At 61.7% G+C, this 21,888-nt stretch overlaps 1 protein-coding gene and 1 long non-coding RNA gene across 2 annotated transcripts in view; both read right to left on the bottom strand.

The window, feature by feature from the left end:
• Positions 1 to 319: 319 nt before the first annotated feature.
• Positions 320 to 2,074, bottom strand: LOC140691632 (uncharacterized). The gene is made up of 3 exons (XR_012067378.1): positions 2,000 to 2,074; positions 727 to 801; positions 320 to 443 (listed from the first exon to the last, which is right to left on the bottom strand). It is a non-coding gene; the product is annotated as an uncharacterized lncRNA (long non-coding RNA).
• Positions 2,075 to 11,024: 8,950 nt separating this feature from the next.
• Positions 11,025 to 21,888, bottom strand: part of LOC140691639 (uncharacterized) — a 62,625-nt gene continuing 51,761 nt past the window's right edge. The window contains exon 33 of the mRNA XM_072955513.1: positions 11,025 to 11,038. Coding sequence (XP_072811614.1) covers positions 11,025 to 11,038 — 14 coding nt within the window. The remainder of the gene's footprint in view (positions 11,039 to 21,888) is intronic.

Below are 21,888 nucleotides of genomic sequence, written 5' to 3'. Positions count from 1 at the left end.
CATCACATGGTCCAAGCCGGAGGCACATCTGCCAAACAGGGACTTAAAATTCATTTGATATTCTGTCAAAAGTCTCTTGTAGTATACAAGAGACACCTGCTTCCCAGGATAGGATGGGGAAATGACAAAGCCCATCAAATGTGTGTGCTAGGAAACTACATGAACATTATAATGTCCCAAGATAGGTTTCCTCAGGCAACGCAAGGCCCTGGAGTGCCATCTCCCCTTCAGAAAAGACTCAACAATGGAAAAGGACAACATGCTCTCATCTTACCAAGTGGAGAAACTGGTGGCTCTGCCAATGCCAGAGGACCCAGAGGCCACGAGGGTGGTCCAGGTGGAGGTGGCGAATAGCCCATGAAGGGTGACGTTGGGCCACTCATACAGGGGGAAACATGAGCTGGCCCTGAGTAAGAACGGGGTGCTTTGCCATCCACAGTGCCCTGTGGAACAGAAGAGAGATCTGCTGAATGACAGAGAAAAGGATAAACACAGACAAAACCAGAAACATAATGCACCACCTGTCAGCACCTGTCACCCTCACCTCCACCAAATGGCCAGACAGCAGAGCACTACCACATGCTCCACCCAGCCTGGGTCGACAGAAGGACACAGGGATATGACACGGAGGCTGCACGTCACCAACAAATTCTGTAAGTTCATGCAGCCAAGGGTCCTAACCTATAAAAAACTCATAGAGGTTCCAGCAAATTGACTAATATTCACCTTATGAAAACGAAACTTCTCCATGGAGAACAAAATTTTAAGGAATCTTCCAAAGCTCCAACGACACGTAATGTTCTGCAGAACAAGAACACAGAGAAACAAAGAATGTTAAAACACATTCTCCACACGTGCAGAGTCACACCTGGGTTACTGCTCTGCCTGCAGCACCCTGCCAGGCCCTTTCTGCCCCCTCCTCATGTAGGGCCCACCGCCACCCTGCAGGGGCTGCTCCTGGGTGCAAAGAGCCCTGGGGAGCTTGGCAGCCTGGAGTCCTATGGGGGAGCTGCTCAAGTGATCCTGAGGAGATAAGGCTGTCCTTAGGAGGTAGTCAGGCTCCGCTACAATCACCGCTATCCCCAGGGATGTCTGGGTTTTAACTGTGCTACGAAGCACATACTACATGTGTCCTTTGGGAAATTGAAGAGGAAAGTCTTGATTCCACAACTGACACCAAAGGGACCCTAGTAGCCCGTGCGAAAAATCCCGCGGCATCTCATGCTGAATCAGAAGATCAGCTCTGACAGCTCCCAGGGCAGGACCAACTCGGCGCAGGGTGGGGAGCACAACGGGAGGATGCTGCTGAGCATCGCAATTCCCCTACAGGGAAGTACGCCTCTTCACAGTGTGCTATTTCCCTTCAAGCCTCTACATCCTACTACAAAAGCAACAACTCTGAGAGTCAGGCTTTTTTACCCAGAGTACAACTGGAGGCAGCGGGCCAGGCACATCTCCCTCCCGAGAAAAGACAGAGGTGGGTTGTGAAATTTACCCCACCCAGGAAGACTCAAAGTTGCACAAAGCCCACGGGACAAAGCTGGAGGGAGACCTCTGCACTTTCCCAGTCAAGAGGACTTGAACGGCCATGCAAAACAGGAGAATCACCAGGCCTGAGCCGGGAATCCAAAGAAGGACAACAGGAATCTCGATAACTTAAACAGCAACAATCAGAAAAGAAAGTGTTAGGGAAGCAAAAGAAAAGCGAGGAGACATAAGTGTGGAGCAAGGGCTCACATTGAAGACCCACATTCGACAAAGAGACAAAGTCTACGATACTCAGCATGTAAGAACTCTGATGCTTCCAGAAGGCACCATCGAAGGTGATAGGGCTGAGGGGAGAAGACCACTGCACCCGTGGGCAACAGTTTGAAATTCTAATGACAAAAAACACTTGTATAAAAACACATGTCTACAGAAGAGGCAAATACAACGGCAAGGGAAATAAAAAAAAAACATTGACTAGAGAGACATCGAACGGTATGAACACTCACTATACCTGAGCCTCCACATCGGAATCAGGTGTCAGGAAGGGGCCAGGCCGAAGTTGAGACGCGTCAGGTCCTGCATGGGCTGAAAAACACAGAAGGGATGGAGGATTAGGCTCGCCTGCGAAGACTTTGCTGAAGCCACACAAAACCTGGTGAGCCTTCCTTCCCCGTATCCCACTCGTCCCCGCATCAGACCGAGTGGGAGACAGGTCTCGTGACCCTGAGGGAGACACCACAGGCCACGGGTTCAGGTGTCTCTTCCATAGCCGATCAACGGCCGTGGAAGGTCAGGGCTCCACACGCTGCAGACAATGGCAGGGGTGGGCTTCTCCTTCGGGGAGCCCGGAACGTGCTCCCTGTTGAAGCCCCGTGTGCAGAACTGACACGCCTGCCTTCTGTCACAGGCCTCTTACTCCGTAGCACTCTACAAGAGACACCTCCTCCCCAGGGCACGATGGGGGAGGGGAAGACGCGGTCCATCAATTGCGTCCGCTAAGGGACCAGGGGAGCACGGCCGACAGCCCAGTCAGGGTGGCCCATGCCCTGGGAGGGACCTGGAGAGCGATCTGCCCTTCTCCTGCAGTGACGCAAGGAACAAACAGAGGAATGGACGCTTTCATCTTACCAAGTGGAGCATCCGGTACTGGTGAGCGAGGCTGCACAGGGCCCAAGGGGGGCCCAGGTGCTGGTGGCAACACGGGCCGGTCCCTGCAAACGCCGGGATGCTGCAAGGTAACCTGCAGGGCAGAAGGGAGAGCCGTGTCAGGCGGCAGAAACGGAGCGACCACCGACAAAAGCCGAAACCCAACGCATCAGCTGTCGGCACCGGGCACCCTCCCCACACGCCGCCGGGTGCCCACCCGGCAGCACAGTGCCCCACGCTCCACCCAGCCCTCTGGGGCCTGCAGCCGGCAGCCCGGGCCGCGCAGAAGGACACTTGGGACAACAATGGCGCCACACGACGCCGCCGGTGTCTCCAAGTGGACGAAGCCAAGGGTCCTGCCTGCGAGGATGCACACAGATCTGCCAGCACTCTGACAAAAGCAGCGCCTTCACAACAGGCAGCCCCTTTGGGCAGGACAGCCCTCCTCGCCACCACCCCAGCTCCACGGGAGCTGGCCCGGCGCGGACCAGGAACACGCAGAAGGGACGGACGTGAAAAGCTCGTCCTCCACACGTGCAATCAGAGCCGCACCTGGGTAACCGCTCTGCCTCCAGGACCCTGCCTGGCCCTCTCCTTCCCCCCAAACCAAGTAATCTCCTCCGACCTGCAGGGGCTTCCCCTGGGCGCAACGTGCACTGGGGAGCTGGGCACCCCGGAGTCCTGCGGGGGAGCTGCCCAAGTGCTCCTGAGGGGACAACGCTGCCCACAGGAGGTAGTCAGGCTCCGCTACAATCACCGCTATCCTCAGGGACGTCTGGGTTTTCAGTGCGCTACGAAGCGCGCACTACTGGTGTCCTTCGGCAAACTCAAGTGGGATGTCTGGATCCCACAACTGACACCCAAAGGACCCTACAGGCCCGTGCGCAAAATCCTGCGACGTGTCATGCTGACGCCCAGGAGCAGCTCTGGCAGCTTCCGGGGCAGGCCCGACCCGGCGCAGGGGTGGGGAGCACGACGGGAGGACGCTGCTGCGCGTCGCAATTCCCCTGCAGGGAAGTAGGCCTCTTCACTGCGGGCTCTTTCCCTTCAAGCCTCTATTTCTTACGACAAAAGCAACATCTACCCAGAGTACAACTGGACGCAGCGGGCCAGGCACATCTCCGTCCTGAGAACAGACGTTCACGGGTTCTGACATTTACCCCACACCAAACAGGTAGACTCAAAGCTGCACAAAGCACACAGGACAAAGCTGGAGGGAGGGCTTTGCCCCTTTCTCACTTACGAGCATTTCAATGGCCATGCTAAACAGGAGAATCACCTGGCCTCAGCAAGGAAACAAGTCAAACGAGTGACGACACAGGACTCTGCCTCAGTGACCCAGGAGCAACCCCAGGTGCAGGTCGGCCGGAAGGAGTCAGCAGAGCCAGGAGAAGCCAGTGTGGAGCGAGGGCTCACCCTCCACATGCTATCTCGACAAACCCACAGCCAAAGTCTGCGGTCCTCGGCTTCTGAGCACTCCCTCATGGCTTCTGCAGGCACCAGCCAAGGTGACGGGCTCCAGGGACAAGCAGCCCACTGGCCCCTGGGGAGACTGAATTTGAAAGCGAACGACATGCCAGACCCGTCACAGGACACACAGTCTGGAGATGAGGGCGGGAATGTCTTACGGGAAAACAGGAAGCTCACCTTTCCCAGGACGACGTCCAACGGAGCACGGCCACCCCACTTACCTGGGCCTCCGGGGCCGCCGCAGGCGGGCGGGAGCTGCCGGCCAATGCCGGGGCCGGGCCAGGTCCTACGTGGGCTGAAAACCACAGAAGGGATGGAGGATTAGGCTCGCCTGCGAAGACTTTGCTGAAGCCACACAAAACCTGGTGAGCCTTCCTTCCCCGTATCCCACTCGTCCCCGCATCAGACCGAGTGGGAGACAGGTCTCGTGACCCTGAGGGAGACACCACAGGCCACGGGTTCAGGTGTCTCTTCCATAGCCGATCAACGGCCGTGGAAGGTCAGGGCTCCACACGCTGCAGACAATGGCAGGGGTGGGCTTCTCCTTCGGGGAGCCTGGAACGTGCTCCCTGTTGAAGCCCCGTGTGCAGAACTGACGCGCCTGCCTTCTGTCACAGGCCTCTTACTCCGTAGCACTCTACAAGAGACACCTCCTCCCCAGGGCAGGATGGGGGAGGGGAAGACGCGGTCCATCAATTGCGTCCGCTAAGGGACCAGGGGAGCACGGCCGACAGCCCAGTCAGGGTGGCCCATGCCCTGGGAGGGACCTGGAGAGCGATCTGCCCTTCTCCTGCAGTGAGGCAAGGTACAAACAGAGGAATGGACGCTTTCATCTTACCAAGTGGAGCATCCGGTACTGGTGAGCGAGGCTGCACAGGGCCCAAGTGGGGCCCAGGTGCTGGTGGCAACACGGGCCGGTCCCTGCAAACGCCGGGACGCTGCAAGGTAACCTGCAGGGCAGAAGGGAGAGCCGTGTCAGGCGGCAGAAACGGAGCGACCACCGACAAAAGCCGAAACCCAACGCATCAGCTGTCGGCATCGGGCCCCCTCCCCACACCCCGCCGGGTGCCCACCCAGCAGCACAGTGCCCCACGCTCCACCCAGCCCTCTGGAGCCTGCAGCCGGCAGCCCGGGCCACGCAGCAGGACACGAGGGGCAACAATGGCGCCACACGACGCCGCCGGTGTCTCCAAGTGGACGAAGCCAAGGGTCCTGCCTGCGAGGATGCACACAGAGCTGCCAGCACTCTGACAAAAGCAGCGCCTTCACAACAGGCAGCCCCTTTGGGCAGGACAGCCCTCCTCGCCACCACCCCAGCTCCACGGGAGCTGGCCCGGCGCGGACCAGGAACACGCAGAAGGGACGGACGTGAAAAGCTCGTCCTCCACACGTGCAATCAGAGCCGCACCTGGGTCACCGCTCTGCCTCCAGGACCCTGCCTGGCCCTCTCCTTCCCCCCAAACCAAGTAATCTCCTCCGACCTGCAGGGGCTTCCCCTGGGCGCAACGTGCACTGGGGAGCTGGGCACCCCGGAGTCCTGCGGGGGAGCTGCCCAAGTGCTCCTGAGGGGACAACGCTGCCCACAGGAGGTAGTCAGGCTCCGCTACAATCACCGCTATCCTCAGGGACGTCTGGGTTTTCAGTGCGCTACGAAGCGCGCACTACTTGTGTCCTTCGGCAAACTCAATTGGGATGTCTGGATCCCACAACTGACACCCAAAGGACCCTACAGGCCCGTGCGCAAAATCCCGCGACGTGTCATGCTGACGCCCAGGAGCAGCTCTGGCAGCTTCCGGGGCAGGCCCGACCCGGCGCAGGGGTGGGGAGCACGACGGGAGGACGCTGCTGCGCGTCGCAATTCCCCTGCAGGGAAGTAGGCCTCTTCACTGCGGGCTCTTTCCCTTCAAGCCTCTATTTCTTACTACAAAAGCAACATCTACCCAGAGTACAACTGGACGCAGCGGGCCAGGCACATCTCCGTCCCGAGAACAGAGGGTCACGGGTTCTGACATTTACCCCACAACAAACAGGTAGACTCAAAGCTGCACAAAGCACACAGGACAAAGCTGGAGGGAGGGCTTTGCCCCTTTCTCAGTTACGAGCATTTCAATGGGCATGCTAAACAGGAGAATCACCTGGCCTCAGCAAGGAAACAAGTCAAACGAGTGACGACACAGGACTCTGCCTCAGTGACCCAGGAGCAACCCCAGGTGCAGGTCGGCAGGAAGGAGTCAGCAGAGCCAGGAGAAGCCAGTGTGGAGCGAGGGCTCAACCTCCGCACGCTATCTCGACAAACCCACAGACAAAGTCTGCGGTCCTCGGCTTCTGAGCACTCCCTCATGGCTTCTGCAGGCACCAGCCAAGGTGACGGGCTCCAGGGACAAGCAGCCCACTGGCCCCTGGGGAGACTGAATTTGAAAGCGAACGACATGCCAGACCCGTCACAGGACACACAGTCTGGAGATGAGGGCGGGAATGGCTTCCGGGAAAACAGGAAGCTCACCTTTCCCAGGACGACGTCCAACGGAGCACGGCCACCCCACTTACCTGGGCCTCCGGGGCCGCCGCAGGCGGGCGGGAGCTGCCGGCCAATGCCGGGGCCGGGCCAGGTCCTACGTGGGCTGAAAACCACAGAAGGGATGGAGGATTAGGCTCGCCTGCGAAGACTTTGCTGAAGCCACACAAAACCTGGTGAGCCTTCCTTCCCCGTATCCCACTCGTCCCCGCATCAGACCGAGTGGGAGACAGGTCTCGTGACCCTGAGGGAGACACCACAGGCCACGGGTTCAGGTGTCTCTTCCATAGCCGATCAACGGCCGTGGAAGGTCAGGGCTCCACACGCTGCAGACAATGGCAGGGGTGGGCTTCTCCTTCGGGGAGCCCGGAACGTGCTCCCTGTTGAAGCCCCGTGTGCAGAACTGACACGCCTGCCTTCTGTCACAGGCCTCTTACTCCGTAGCACTCTACAAGAGACACCTCCTCCCCAGGGCAGGATGGGGGAGGGGAAGACGCGGTCCATCAATTGCGTCCGCTAAGGGACCAGGGGAGCACGGCCGACAGCCCAGTCAGGGTGGCCCATGCCCTGGGAGGGACCTGGAGAGCGATCTGCCCTTCTCCTGCAGTGACGCAAGGAACAAACAGAGGAATGGACGCTTTCATCTTACCAAGTGGAGCATCCGGTACTGGTGAGCGAGGCTGCACAGGGCCCAAGGGGGGCCCAGGTGCTGGTGGCAACACGGGCCGGTCCCTGCAAACGCCGGGACGCTGCAAGGTAACCTGCAGGGCAGAAGGGAGAGCCGTGTCAGGCGGCAGAAACGGAGCGACCACCGACAAAAGCCGAAACCCAACGCATCAGCTGCCGGCATCGGGCCCCCTCCCCACACCCCGCCGGGTGCCCACCCAGCAGCACAGTGCCCCACGCTCCACCCAGCCCTCTGGGGCCTGCAGCCGGCAGCCCGGGCCGCGCAGCAGGACACGAGGGGCAACAATGGCGCCACACGACGCCGCCGGTGTCTCCAAGTGGATGAAGCCAAGGGTCCTGCCTGCGAGGATGCACACAGAGCTGCCAGCACTCTGACAAAAGCAGCGCCTTCCCAACAGGCAGCCCCTTTGGGCAGGACAGCCCTCCTCGCCACCACCCCAGCTCCACGGGAGCTGGCCCGGCGCGGACCAGGAACACGCAGAAGGGACGGACGTGAAAAGCTCGTCCTCCACACGTGCAATCAGAGCCGCACCTGGGTCACCGCTCTGCCTCCAGGACCCTGCCTGGCCCTCTCCTTCCCCCCAAACCAAGTAATCTCCTCCGACCTGCAGGGGCTTCCCCTGGGCGCAACGTGCACTGGGGAGCTGGGCACCCCGGAGTCCTGCGGGGGAGCTGCCCAAGTGCTCCTGAGGGGACAACGCTGCCCACAGGAGGTAGTCAGGCTCCGCTACAATCACCGCTATCCTCAGGGACGTCTGGGTTTTCAGTGCGCTACGAAGCGCGCACTACTTGTGTCCTTCGGCAAACTCAAGTGGGATGTCTGGATCCCACAACTGACACCCAAAGGACCCTACAGGCCCGTGCGCAAAATCCCGCGACGTGTCATGCTGACGCCCAGGAGCAGCTCTGGCAGCTTCCGGGGCAGGCCCGACCCGGCGCAGGGGTGGGGAGCACGACGGGAGGACGCTGCTGCGCGTCGCAATTCCCCTGCAGGGAAGTAGGCCTCTTCACTGCGGGCTCTTTCCCTTCAAGCCTCTATTTCTTACGACAAAAGCAACATCTACCCAGAGTACAACTGGACGCAGCGGGCCAGGCACATCTCCGTCCCGAGAACAGAGGGTCACGGGTTCTGACATTTACCCCACACCAAACAGGTAGACTCAAAGCTGCACAAAGCACACAGGACAAAGCTGGAGGGAGGGCTTTGCCCCTTTCTCAGTTACGAGCATTTCAATGGGCATGCTAAACAGGAGAATCACCTGGCCTCAGCAAGGAAACAAGTCAAACGAGTGACGACACAGGACTCTGCCTCAGTGACCCAGGAGCAACCCCAGGTGCAGGTCGGCAGGAAGGAGTCAGCAGAGCCAGGAGAAGCCAGTGTGGAGCGAGGGCTCACCCTCCACATGCTATCTCGACAAAGCCACAGCCAAAGTCTGCGGTCCTCGGCTTCTGAGCACTCCCTCATGGCTTCTGCAGGCACCAGCCAAGGTGACGGGCTCCAGGGACAAGCAGCCCACTGGCCCCTGGGGAGACTGAATTGGAAAGCGAACGACATGCCAGACCCGTCACAGGACACACAGTCTGGAGATGAGGGCGGGAATGGCTTCCGGGAAAACAGGAAGCTCACCTTTCCCAGGACGACGTCCAACGGAGCACGGCCACCCCACTTACCTGGGCCTCCGGGGCCGCCGCAGGCGGGCGGGAGCTGCCGGCCAATGCCGGGGCCGGGCCAGGTCCTACGTGGGCTGAAAACCACAGAAGGGATGGAGGATTAGGCTCGCCTGCGAAGACTTTGCTGAAGCCACACAAAACCTGGTGAGCCTTCCTTCCCCGTATCCCACTCGTCCCCGCATCAGACCGAGTGGGAGACAGGTCTCGTGACCCTGAGGGAGACACCACAGGCCACGGGTTCAGGTGTCTCTTCCATAGCCGATCAACGGCCGTGGAAGGTCAGGGCTCCACACGCTGCAGACAATGGCAGGGGTGGGCTTCTCCTTCGGGGAGCCCGGAACGTGCTCCCTGTTGAAGCCCCGTGTGCAGAACTGACACGCCTGCCTTCTGTCACAGGCCTCTTACTCCGTAGCACTCTACAAGAGACACCTCCTCCCCAGGGCAGGATGGGGGAGGGGAAGACGCGGTCCATCAATTGCGTCCGCTAAGGGACCAGGGGAGCACGGCCGACAGCCCAGTCAGGGTGGCCCATGCCCTGGGAGGGACCTGGAGAGCGATCTGCCCTTCTCCTGCAGTGACGCAAGGAACAAACAGAGGAATGGACGCTTTCATCTTACCAAGTGGAGCATCCGGTACTGGTGAGCGAGGCTGCACAGGGCCCAAGGGGGGCCCAGGTGCTGGTGGCAACACGGGCCGGTCCCTGCAAACGCCGGGACGCTGCAAGGTAACCTGCAGGGCAGAAGGGAGAGCCGTGTCAGGCGGCAGAAACGGAGCGACCACCGACAAAAGCCGAAACCCAACGCATCAGCTGCCGGCATCGGGCCCCCTCCCCACACCCCGCCGGGTGCCCACCCAGCAGCACAGTGCCCCACGCTCCACCCAGCCCTCTGGGGCCTGCAGCCGGCAGCCCGGGCCGCGCAGCAGGACACGAGGGGCAACAATGGCGCCACACGACGCCGCCGGTGTCTCCAAGTGGATGAAGCCAAGGGTCCTGCCTGCGAGGATGCACACAGAGCTGCCAGCACTCTGACAAAAGCAGCGCCTTCCCAACAGGCAGCCCCTTTGGGCAGGACAGCCCTCCTCGCCACCACCCCAGCTCCACGGGAGCTGGCCCGGCGCGGACCAGGAACACGCAGAAGGGACGGACGTGAAAAGCTCGTCCTCCACACGTGCAATCAGAGCCGCACCTGGGTCACCGCTCTGCCTCCAGGACCCTGCCTGGCCCTCTCCTTCCCCCCAAACCAAGTAATCTCCTCCGACCTGCAGGGGCTTCCCCTGGGCGCAACGTGCACTGGGGAGCTGGGCACCCCGGAGTCCTGCGGGGGAGCTGCCCAAGTGCTCCTGAGGGGACAACGCTGCCCACAGGAGGTAGTCAGGCTCCGCTACAATCACCGCTATCCTCAGGGACGTCTGGGTTTTCAGTGCGCTACGAAGCGCGCACTACTTGTGTCCTTCGGCAAACTCAAGTGGGATGTCTGGATCCCACAACTGACACCCAAAGGACCCTACAGGCCCGTGCGCAAAATCCCGCGACGTGTCATGCTGACGCCCAGGAGCAGCTCTGGCAGCTTCCGGGGCAGGCCCGACCCGGCGCAGGGATGGGGAGCACGACGGGAGGACGCTGCTGCGCGTCGCAATTCCCCTGCAGGGAAGTAGGCCTCTTCACTGCGGGCTCTTTCCCTTCAAGCCTCTATTTCTTACTACAAAAGCAACATCTACCCAGAGTACAACTGGACGCAGCGGGCCAGGCACATCTCCGTCCCGAGAACAGACGGTCACGGGTTCTGACATTTACCCCACACCAAACAGGTAGACTCAAAGCTGCACAAAGCACACAGGACAAAGCTGGAGGGAGGGCTTTGCCCCTTTCTCAGTTACGAGCATTTCAATGGGCATGCTAAACAGGAGAATCACCTGGCCTCAGCAAGGAAACAAGTCAAACGAGTGACGACACAGGACTCTGCCTCAGTGACCCAGGAGCAACCCCAGGTGCAGGTCGGCAGGAAGGAGTCAGCAGAGCCAGGAGAATCCAGTGTGGAGCGAGGGCTCACCCTCCGCACACTATCTCGACAAAGCCACAGCCAAAGTCTGCGGTCCTCGGCTTCTGAGCACTCCCTCATGGCTTCTGCAGGCACCAGCCAAGGTGACGGGCTCCAGGGACAAGCAGCCCACTGGCCCCTGGGGAGACTGAATTTGAAAGCGAATGACATGCCAGACCCGTCACAGGACACACAGTCTGGAGATGAGGGCGGGAATGGCTTCCGGGAAAACAGGAAGCTCACCTTTCCCAGGACAACGTTCAACGGAGCACGGCCACCCCACTTACCTGGGCCTCCGGGGCCGCCGCAGGCGGGCGGGAGCTGCCGGCCAATGCCGGGGCCGGGCCAGGTCCTACGTGGGCTGAAAACCACAGAAGGGATGGAGGATTAGGCTCGCCTGCGAAGACTTTTCTGAAGCCACACAAAACCTGGTGAGCCTTCCTTCCCCGTATCCCACTCGTCCCCGCATCAGACCGAGTGGGAGACAGGTCTCGTGACCCTGAGGGAGACACCACAGGCCACGGGTTCAGGTGTCTCTTCCATAGCCGATCAACGGCCGTGGAAGGTCAGGGCTCCACACGCTGCAGACAATGGCAGGGGTGGGCTTCTCCTTCGGGGAGCCCGGAACGTGCTCCCTGTTGAAGCCCCGTGTGCAGAACTGACACGCCTGCCTTCTGTCACAGGCCTCTTACTCCGTAGCACTCTACAAGAGACACCTCCTCCCCAGGGCAGGATGGGGGAGGGGAAGACGCGGTCCATCAATTGCGTCCGCTAAGGGACCAGGGGAGCACGGCCGACAGCCCAGTCAGGGTGGCCCATGCCCTGGGAGGGACCTGGAGAGCGATCTGCCCTTCTCCTGCAGTGACGCAAGGAACAAACAGAGGAATGGACGCTTTCATCTTACCAAGTGGAGCATCCGGTACTGGTGAGCGAGGCTGCACAGGGCCCAAGGGGGGCCCAGGTGCTGGTGGCAACACGGGCCGGTCCCTGCAAACGCCGGGACGCTGCAAGGTAACCTGCAGGGCAGAAGGGAGAGCCGTGTCAGGCGGCAGAAACGGAGCGACCACCGACAAAAGCCGAAACCCAACGCATCAGCTGTCGGCATCGGGCACCCTCCCCACACCCCGCCGGGTGCCCACCCAGCAGCACAGTGCCCCACGCTCCACCCAGCACTCTGGGGCCTGCAGCCGGCAGCCCGGGCCGCGCAGCAGGACACGAGGGGCAACAATGGCGCCACACGACGCCGCCGGTGTCTCCAAGTGGACGAAGCCAAGGGTCCTGCCTGCGAGGATGCACACAGAGCTGCCAGCACTCTGACAAAAGCAGCGCCTTCCCAACAGGCAGCCCCTTTGGGCAGGACAGCCCTCCTCGCCACCACCCCAGCTCCACGGGAGCTGGCCCGGCACGGACCAGGAACACGCAGAAGGGACGGACGTGAAAAGCTCGTCCTCCACACGTGCAATCAGAGCCGCCCCTGGGTCACCGCTCTGCCTCCAGGACCCTGCCTGGCCCTCTCCTTCCCCCCAAACCAAGTAATCTCCTCCGACCTGCAGGGGCTTCCCCTGGGCGCAACGTGCACTGGGGAGCTGGGCACCCCGGAGTCCTGCGGGGGAGCTGCCCAAGTGCTCCTGAGGGGACAACGCTGCCCACAGGAGGTAGTCAGGCTCCGCTACAATCACCGCTATCCTCAGGGACGTCTGGGTTTTCAGTGCGCTACGAAGCGCGCACTACTTGTGTCCTTCGGCAAACTCAAGTGGGATGTCTGGATCCCACAACTGACACCCAAAGGACCCTACAGGCCCGTGCGCAAAATCCCGCGACGTGTCATGCTGACGCCCAGGAGCAGCTCTGGCAGCTTCCGGGGCAGGCCCGATCCGGCGCAGGGGTGGGGAGCACGACGGGAGGACGCTGCTGCGCGTCGCAATTCCCCTGCAGGGAAGTAGGCCTCTTCACTGCGGGCTCTTTCCCTTCAAGCCTCTATTTCTTACGACAAAAGCAACATCTACCCAGAGTACAACTGGACGCAGCGGGCCAGGCACATCTCCGTCCCGAGAACAGAGGGTCACGGGTTCTGACATTTACCCCACACCAAACAGGTAGACTCAAAGCTGCACAAAGCACACAGGACAAAGCTGGAGGGAGGGCTTTGCCCCTTTCTCAGTTACGAGCATTTCAATGGGCATGCTAAACAGGAGAATCACCTGGCCTCAGCAAGGAAACAAGTCAAACGAGTGACGACACAGGACTCTGCCTCAGTGACCCAGGAGCAACCCCAGGTGCAGGTCGGCAGGAAGGAGTCAGCAGAGCCAGGAGAAGCCAGTGTGGAGCGAGGGCTCACCCTCCACATGCTATCTCGACAAAGCCACAGCCAAAGTCTGCGGTCCTCGGCTTCTGAGCACTCCCTCATGGCTTCTGCAGGCACCAGCCAAGGTGACGGGCTCCAGGGACAAGCAGCCCACTGGCCCCTGGGGAGACTGAATTGGAAAGCGAACGACATGCCAGACCCGTCACAGGACACACAGTCTGGAGATGAGGGCGGGAATGGCTTCCGGGAAAACAGGAAGCTCACCTTTCCCAGGACGACGTCCAACGGAGCACGGCCACCCCACTTACCTGGGCCTCCGGGGCCGCCGCAGGCGGGCGGGAGCTGCCGGCCAATGCCGGGGCCGGGCCAGGTCCTACGTGGGCTGAAAACCACAGAAGGGATGGAGGATTAGGCTCGCCTGCGAAGACTTTGCTGAAGCCACACAAAACCTGGTGAGCCTTCCTTCCCCGTATCCCACTCGTCCCCGCATCAGACCGAGTGGGAGACAGGTCTCGTGACCCTGAGGGAGACACCACAGGCCACGGGTTCAGGTGTCTCTTCCATAGCCGATCAACGGCCGTGGAAGGTCAGGGCTCCACACGCTGCAGACAATGGCAGGGGTGGGCTTCTCCTTCGGGGAGCCCGGAACGTGCTCCCTGTTGAAGCCCCGTGTGCACAACTGACGCGCCTGCCTTCTGTCACAGGCCTCTTACTCCGTAGCACTCTACAAGAGACACCTCCTCCCCAGGGCAGGATGGGGGAGGGGAAGACGCGGTCCATCAATTGCGTCCGCTAAGGGACCAGGGGAGCACCGTCGACAGCCCAGTCAGGGTGGCCCATGCCCTGGGAAGGACCTGGAGAGCGATCTGCCCTTCTCCTGCAGTGACGCAAGGAACAAACAGAGGAATGGACGCTTTCATCTTACCAAGTGGAGCATCCGGTACTGGTGAGCGAGGCTGCACAGGGCCCAAGGGGGGCCCAGGTGCTGGTGGCAACACGGGCCAGTCCCTGCAAACGCCGGGACGCTGCAAGGTAACCTGCAGGGCAGAAGGGAGAGCCGTGTCAGGCGGCAGAAACGGAGCGACCACCGACAAAAGCCGAAACCCAACGCATCAGCTGTCGGCATCGGGCACCCTCCCCACACCCCGCCGGGTGCCCACCCAGCAGCACAGTGCCCCACGCTCCACCCAGCCCTCTGGGGCCTGAAGCCGGCAGCCCGGGCCGCGCAGCAGGACACGAGGGGCAACAATGGCGCCACACGACGCCGCCGGTGTCTCCAAGTGGACGAAGCCAAGGGTCCTGCCTGCGAGGATGCACACAGATCTGCCAGCACTCTGACAAAAGCAGCGCCTACCCAACAGGCAGCCCCTTTGGGCAGGACAGCCCTCCTCGCCACCACCCCAGCTCCACGGGAGCTGGCCCGGCGCGGACCAGGAACACGCAGAAGGGACGGACGTGAAAAGCTCATCCTCCACACGTGCAATCAGAGCCGCACCTGGGTCACCGCTCTGCCTCCAGGACCCTGCCTGGCCCTCTCCTTCCCCCCAAACCAAGTAATCTCCTCCGACCTGCAGGGGCTTCCCCTGGGCGCAACGTGCACTGGGGAGCTGGGCACCCCGGAGTCCTGCGGGGGAGCTGCCCAAGTGCTCCTGAGGGGACAACGCTGCCCACAGGAGGTAGTCAGGCTCCGCTACAATCACCGCTATCCTCAGGGACGTCTGGGTTTTCAGTGCGCTACGAAGCGCGCACTACTTGTGTCCTTCGGCAAACTCAAGTGGGATGTCTGGATCCCACAACTGACACCCAAAGGACCCTACAGGCCCGTGCGCAAAATCCCGCGACGTGTCATGCTGACGCCCAGGAGCAGCTCTGGCAGCTTCCGGGGCAGGCCCGACCCGGCGCAGGGGTGGGGAGCACGACGGGAGGACGCTGCTGCGCGTCGCAATTCCCCTGCAGGGAAGTAGGCCTCTTCACTGCGGGCTCTTTCCCTTCAAGCCTCTATTTCTTACGACAAAAGCAACATCTACCCAGAGTACAACTGGACGCAGCGGGCCAGGCACATCTCCGTCCCGAGAACAGAGGGTCACGGGTTCTGACATTTACCCCACACCAAACAGGTAGACTCAAAGCTGCACAAAGCACACAGGACAAAGCTGGAGGGAGGGCTTTGCCCCTTTCTCAGTTACGAGCATTTCAATGGCCATGCTAAACAGGAGAATCACCTGGCCTCAGCAAGGAAACAAGTCAAACGAGTGACGACACAGGACTCTGCCTCAGTGACCCAGGAGCAACCCCATGTGCAGGTCGGCAGGAAGGAGTCAACAGAGCCAGGAGAAGCCAGTGTGGAGCGAGGGCTCACCCTCCACATGCTATCTCGACAAACCCACAGCCAAAGTCTGCGGTCCTCGGCTTCTGAGCACTCCCTCATGGCTTCTGCAGGCACCAGCCAAGGTGACGGGCTCCAGGGACAAGCAGCCCACTGGCCCCTGGGGAGACTGAATTGGAAAGCGAACGACATGCCAGACCCGTCACAGGACACACAGTCTGGAGATGAGGGCGGGAATGGCTTCCGGGAAAACAGGAAGCTCACCTTTCCCAGGACGACGTCCAACGGAGCACGGCCACCCCACTTACCTGGGCCTCCGGGGCCGCCGCAGGCGGGCGGGAGCTGCCGGCCAATGCCGGGGCCGGGCCAGGTCCTACGTGGGCTGAAAACCACAGAAGGGATGGAGGATTAGGCTCGCCTGCGAAGACTTTGCTGAAGCCACACAAAACCTGGTGAGCCTTCCTTCCCCGTATCCCACTCGTCCCCGCATCAGACCGAGTGGGAGACAGGTCTCGTGACCCTGAGGGAGACACCACAGGCCACGGGTTCAGGTGTCTCTTCCATAGCCGATCAACGGCCGTGGAAGGTCAGGGCTCCACACGCTGCAGACAATGGCAGAGGTGGGCTTCTCCTTCGGGGAGCCCGGAACGTGCTCCCTGTTGAAGCCCCGTGTGCAGAACTGACGCGCCTGCCTTCAGTCACAGGCCTCTTACTCCGTAGCACTCTACAAGAGACACCTCCTCCCCAGGGCAGGATGGGGGAGGGGAAGACGCGGTCCATCAATTGCGTCCGCTAAGGGACCAGGGGAGCACGGCCGACAGCCCAGTCAGGGTGGCCCATGCCCTGGGAGGGACCTGGAGAGCGATCTGCCCTTCTCCTGCAGTGACGCAAGGAACAAACAGAGGAATGGACGCTTTCATCTTACCAAGTGGAGCATCCGGTACTGGTGAGCGAGGCTGCACAGGGCCCAAGGGGGGCCCAGGTGCTGGTGGCAACACGGGCCGGTCCCTGCAAACGCCGGGACGCTGCAAGGTAACCTGCAGGGCAGAAGGGAGAGCCGTGTCAGGCGGCAGAAACGGAGCGACCACCGACAAAAGCCGAAACCCAACGCATCAGCTGTCGGCATCGGGCACCCTCCCCACACCCCGCCGGGTGCCCACCCAGCAGCACAGTGCCCCACGCTCCACCCAGCCCTCTGGGGCCTGCAGCCGGCAGCCCGGGCCGCGCAGCAGGACACGAGGGGCAACAATGGCGCCACACGACGCCGCCGGTGTCTCCAAGTGGACGAAGCCAAGGGTCCTGCCTGCGAGGATGCACACAGAGCTGCCAGCACTCTGACAAAAGCAGCGCCTTCCCAACAGGCAGCCCCTTTGGGCAGGACAGCCCTCCTCGCCACCACCCCAGCTCCACGGGAGCTGGCCCGGCGCGGACCAGGAACACGCAGAAGGGACGGACGTGAAAAGCTCGTCCTCCACACGTGCAATCAGAGCCGCACCTGGGTCACCGCTCTGCCTCCAGGACCCTGCCTGGCCCTCTCCTTCCCCCCAAACCAAGTAATCTCCTCCGACCTGCAGGGGCTTCCCCTGGGCGCAACGTGCACTGGGGAGCTGGGCACCCCGGAGTCCTGCGGGGGAGCTGCCCAAGTGCTCCTGAGGGGACAACGCTGCCCACAGGAGGTAGTCAGGCTCCGCTACAATCACCGCTATCCTCAGGGACGTCTGGGTTTTCAGTGCGCTACGAAGCGCGCACTACTTGTGTCCTTCGGCAAACTCAAGTGGGATGTCTGGATCCCACAACTGACACCCAAAGGACCCTACAGGCCCGTGCGCAAAATCCCGCGACGTGTCATGCTGACGCCCAGGAGCAGCTCTGGCAGCTTCCGGGGCAGGCCCGATCCGGCGCAGGGGTGGGGAGCACGACGGGAGGACGCTGCTGCGCGTCGCAATTCCCCTGCAGGGAAGTAGGCCTCTTCACTGCGGGCTCTTTCCCTTCAAGCCTCTATTTCTTACGACAAAAGCAACATCTACCCAGAGTACAACTGGACGCAGCGGGCCAGGCACATCTCCGTCCCGAGAACAGAGGGTCACGGGTTCTGACATTTACCCCACACCAAACAGGTAGACTCAAAGCTGCACAAAGCACACAGGACAAAGCTGGAGGGAGGGCTTTGCCCCTTTCTCAGTTACGAGCATTTCAATGGGCATGCTAAACAGGAGAATCACCTGGCCTCAGCAAGGAAACAAGTCAAACGAGTGACGACACAGGACTCTGCCTCAGTGACCCAGGAGCAACCCCAGGTGCAGGTCGGCAGGAAGGAGTCAGCAGAGCCAGGAGAAGCCAGTGTGGAGCGAGGGCTCACCCTCCACATGCTATCTCGACAAACCCACAGCCAAAGTCTGCGGTCCTCGGCTTCTGAGCACTCCCTCATGGCTTCTGCAGGCACCAGCCAAGGTGACGGGCTCCAGGGACAAGCAGCCCACTGGCCCCTGGGGAGACTGAATTGGAAAGCGAACGACATGCCAGACCCGTCACAGGACACACAGTCTGGAGATGAGGGCGGGAATGGCTTCCGGGAAAACAGGAAGCTCACCTTTCCCAGGACGACGTCCAACGGAGCACGGCCACCCCACTTACCTGGGCCTCCAGGGCCGCCGCAGGCGGGCGGGAGCTGCCGGCCAATGCCGGGGCCGGGCCAGGTCCTACGTGGGCTGAAAACCACAGAAGGGATGGAGGATTAGGCTCGCCTGCGAAGACTTTGCTGAAGCCACACAAAACCTGGTGAGCCTTCCTTCCCCGTATCCCACTCGTCCCCGCATCAGACCGAGTGGGAGACAGGTCTCGTGACCCTGAGGGAGACACCACAGGCCACGGGTTCAGGTGTCTCTTCCATAGCCGATCAACGGCCGTGGAAGGTCAGGGCTCCACACGCTGCAGACAATGGCAGGGGTGGGCTTCTCCTTCGGGGAGCCCGGAACGTGCTCCCTGTTGAAGCCCCGTGTGCAGAACTGACGCGCCTGCCTTCTGTCACAGGCCTCTTACTCCGTAGCACTCTACAAGAGACACCTCCTCCCCAGGGCAGGATGGGGGAGGGGAAGACGCGGTCCATCAATTGCGTCCGCTAAGGGACCAGGGGAGCACGGCCGACAGCCCAGTCAGGGTGGCCCATGCCCTGGGAGGGACCTGGAGAGCGATCTGCCCTTCTCCTGCAGTGACGCAAGGAACAAACAGAGGAATGGACGCTTTCATCTTACCAAGTGGAGCATCCGGTACTGGTGAGCGAGGCTGCACAGGGCCCAAGGGGGGCCCAGGTGCTGGTGGCAACACGGGCCGGTCCCTGCAAACGCCGGGACGCTGCAAGGTAACCTGCAGGGCAGAAGGGAGAGCCGTGTCAGGCGGCAGAAACGGAGCGACCACCGACAAAAGCCGAAACCCAACGCATCAGCTGTCGGCATCGGGCACCCTCCCCACACCCCGCCGGGTGCCCACCCAGCAGCACAGTGCCCCACGCTCCACCCAGCCCTCTGGGGCCTGCAGCCGGCAGCCCGGGCCGCGCAGCAGGACACGAGGGGCAACAATGGCGCCACACGACGCCGCCGGTGTCTCCAAGTGGACGAAGCCAAGGGTCCTGCCTGCGAGGATGCACACAGAGCTGCCAGCACTCTGACAAAAGCAGCACCTTCCCAACAGGCAGCCCCTTTGGGCAGGACAGCCCTCCTCGCCACCACCCCAGCTCCACGGGAGCTGGCCCGGCGCGGACCAGGAACACGCAGAAGGGACGGACGTGAAAAGCTCGTCCTCCACACGTGCAATCAGAGCCGCACCTGGGTCACCGCTCTGCCTCCAGGACCCTGCTTGGTCCTATCCTTCCCCCCAAACCAAGTAATCTCCTCCGACCTGCTGGGGCTTCCCCTGGGCACAACGTGCACTGGGGAGCTGGGCACCCCGGAGTCCTGCGGGGGAGCTGCCCAAGTGCTCCTGAGGGGACAACGCTGCCCACAGGAAGTAGTCAGGCTCCGCTACAATCACCGCTATCCTCAGGGACGTCTGGGTTTTCAGTGCGCTACGAAGCGCGCACTACTTGTGTCCTTCGGCAAACTCAAGTGGGATGTCTGGATCCCACAACTGACACCCAAAGGACCCTACAGGCCCGTGCGCAAAATCCCGCGACGTGTCATGCTGACGCCCAGGAGCAGCTCTGGCAGCTTCCGGGGCAGGCCCGACCCGGCGCAGGGGTGGGGAGCACGACGGGAGGACGCTGCTGCGCGTCGCAATTCCCCTGCAGGGAAGTAGGCCTCTTCACTGCGGGCTCTTTCCCTTCAAGCCTCTATTTCTTACGACAAAAGCAACATCTACCCAGAGTACAACTGGACGCAGCGGGCCAGGCACATCTCCGTCCCGAGAACAGAGGGTCACGGGTTCTGACATTTACCCCACACCAAACAGGTAGACTCAAAGCTGCACAAAGCACACAGGACAAAGCTGGAGGGAGGGCTTTGCCCCTTTCTCAGTTACGAGCATTTCAATGGGCATGCTAAACAGGAGAATCACCTGGCCTCAGCAAGGAAACAAGTCAAACGAGTGACGACACAGGACTCTGCCTCAGTGACCCAGGAGCAACCCCAGGTGCAGGTCGGCAGGAAGGAGTCAGCAGAGCCAGGAGAAGCCAGTGTGGAGCGAGGGCTCACCCTCCACATGCTATCTCGACAAACCCACAGCCAAAGTCTGCGGTCCTCGGCTTCTGAGCACTCCCTCATGGCTTCTGCAGGCACCAGCCAAGGTGACGGGCTCCAGGGACAAGCAGCCCACTGGCCCCTGGGGAGACTGAATTGGAAAGCGAACGACATGCCAGACCCGTCACAGGACACACAGTCTGGAGATGAGGGCGGGAATGGCTTCCGGGAAAACAGGAAGCTCACCTTTCCCAGGACGACGTCCAACGGAGCACGGCCACCCCACTTACCTGGGCCTCCGGGGCCGCCGCAGGCGGGCGGGAGCTGCCGGCCAATGCCGGGGCCGGGCCAGGTCCTACGTGGGCTGAAAACCACAGAAGGGATGGAGGATTAGGCTCGCCTGCGAAGACTTTGCTGAAGCCACACAAAACCTGGTGAGCCTTCCTTCCCCGTATCCCACTCGTCCCCGCATCAGACCGAGTGGGAGACAGGTCTCGTGACCCTGAGGGAGACACCACAGGCCACGGGTTCAGGTGTCTCTTCCATAGCCAATCAACGGCCGTGGAAGGTCAGGGCTCCACACGCTGCAGACAATGGCAGGGGTGGGCTTCTCCTTCGGGGAGCCCGGAACGTGCTCCCTGTTGAAGCCCCGTGTGCACAACTGACGCGCCTGCCTTCTGTCACAGGCCTCTTACTCCGTAGCACTCTACAAGAGACACCTCCTCCCCAGGGCAGGATGGGGGAGGGGAAGACGCGGTCCATCAATTGCGTCCGCTAAGGGACCAGGGGAGCACGGCCGACAGCCCAGTCAGGGTGGCCCATGCCCTGGGAGGGACCTGGAGAGCGATCTGCCCTTCTCCTGCAGTGACGCAAGGAAAAAACAGAGGAATGGACGCTTTCATCTTACCAAGTGGAGCATCCGGTACTGGTGAGCGAGGCTGCACAGGGCCCAAGGGGTCCCAGGTGCTGGTGGCAACACGGGCCGGTCCCTGCAAACGCCGGGACGCTGCAAGGTAACCTGCAGGGCAGAAGGGAGAGCTGTGTCAGGCGGCAGAAACGGAGCGACCACAGACAAAAGCCGAAACCCAACGCATCAGCTGTCGGCATCGGGCACCCTCCCCACACCCCGCCGGGTGCCCACCCAGCAGCACAGTGCCCCACGCTCCACCCAGCCCTCTGGGGCCTGCAGCCGGCAGCCCGGGCCGCGCAGCAGGACACGAGGGGCAACAATGGCGCCACACGACGCCGCCGGTGTCTCCAAGTGGACGAAGCCAAGGGTCCTGCCTGCGAGGATGCACACAGAGCTGCCAGCACTCTGACAAAAGCAGCGCCTTCCCAACAGGCAGCCCCTTTGGGCAGGACAGCCCTCCTCGCCACCACCCCAGCTCCACGGGAGCTGGCCCGGCGCGGACCAGGAACACGCAGAAGGGACGGACGTGAAAAGCTCGTCCTCCACACGTGCAATCAGAGCCGCACCTGGGTCACCGCTCTGCCTCCAGGACCCTGCCTGGCCCTCTCCTTCCCCCCAAACCAAGTAATCTCCTCCGACCTGCAGGGGCTTCCCCTGGGCG

Source organism: Vicugna pacos, chromosome 36, assembly GCF_048564905.1.
Source record: "Vicugna pacos chromosome 36, VicPac4, whole genome shotgun sequence".
In the NCBI taxonomy this organism is placed as follows: Eukaryota; Metazoa; Chordata; class Mammalia; order Artiodactyla; family Camelidae; genus Vicugna; species Vicugna pacos.
This window is presented reverse-complemented; position numbering and strand designations above follow the sequence as displayed.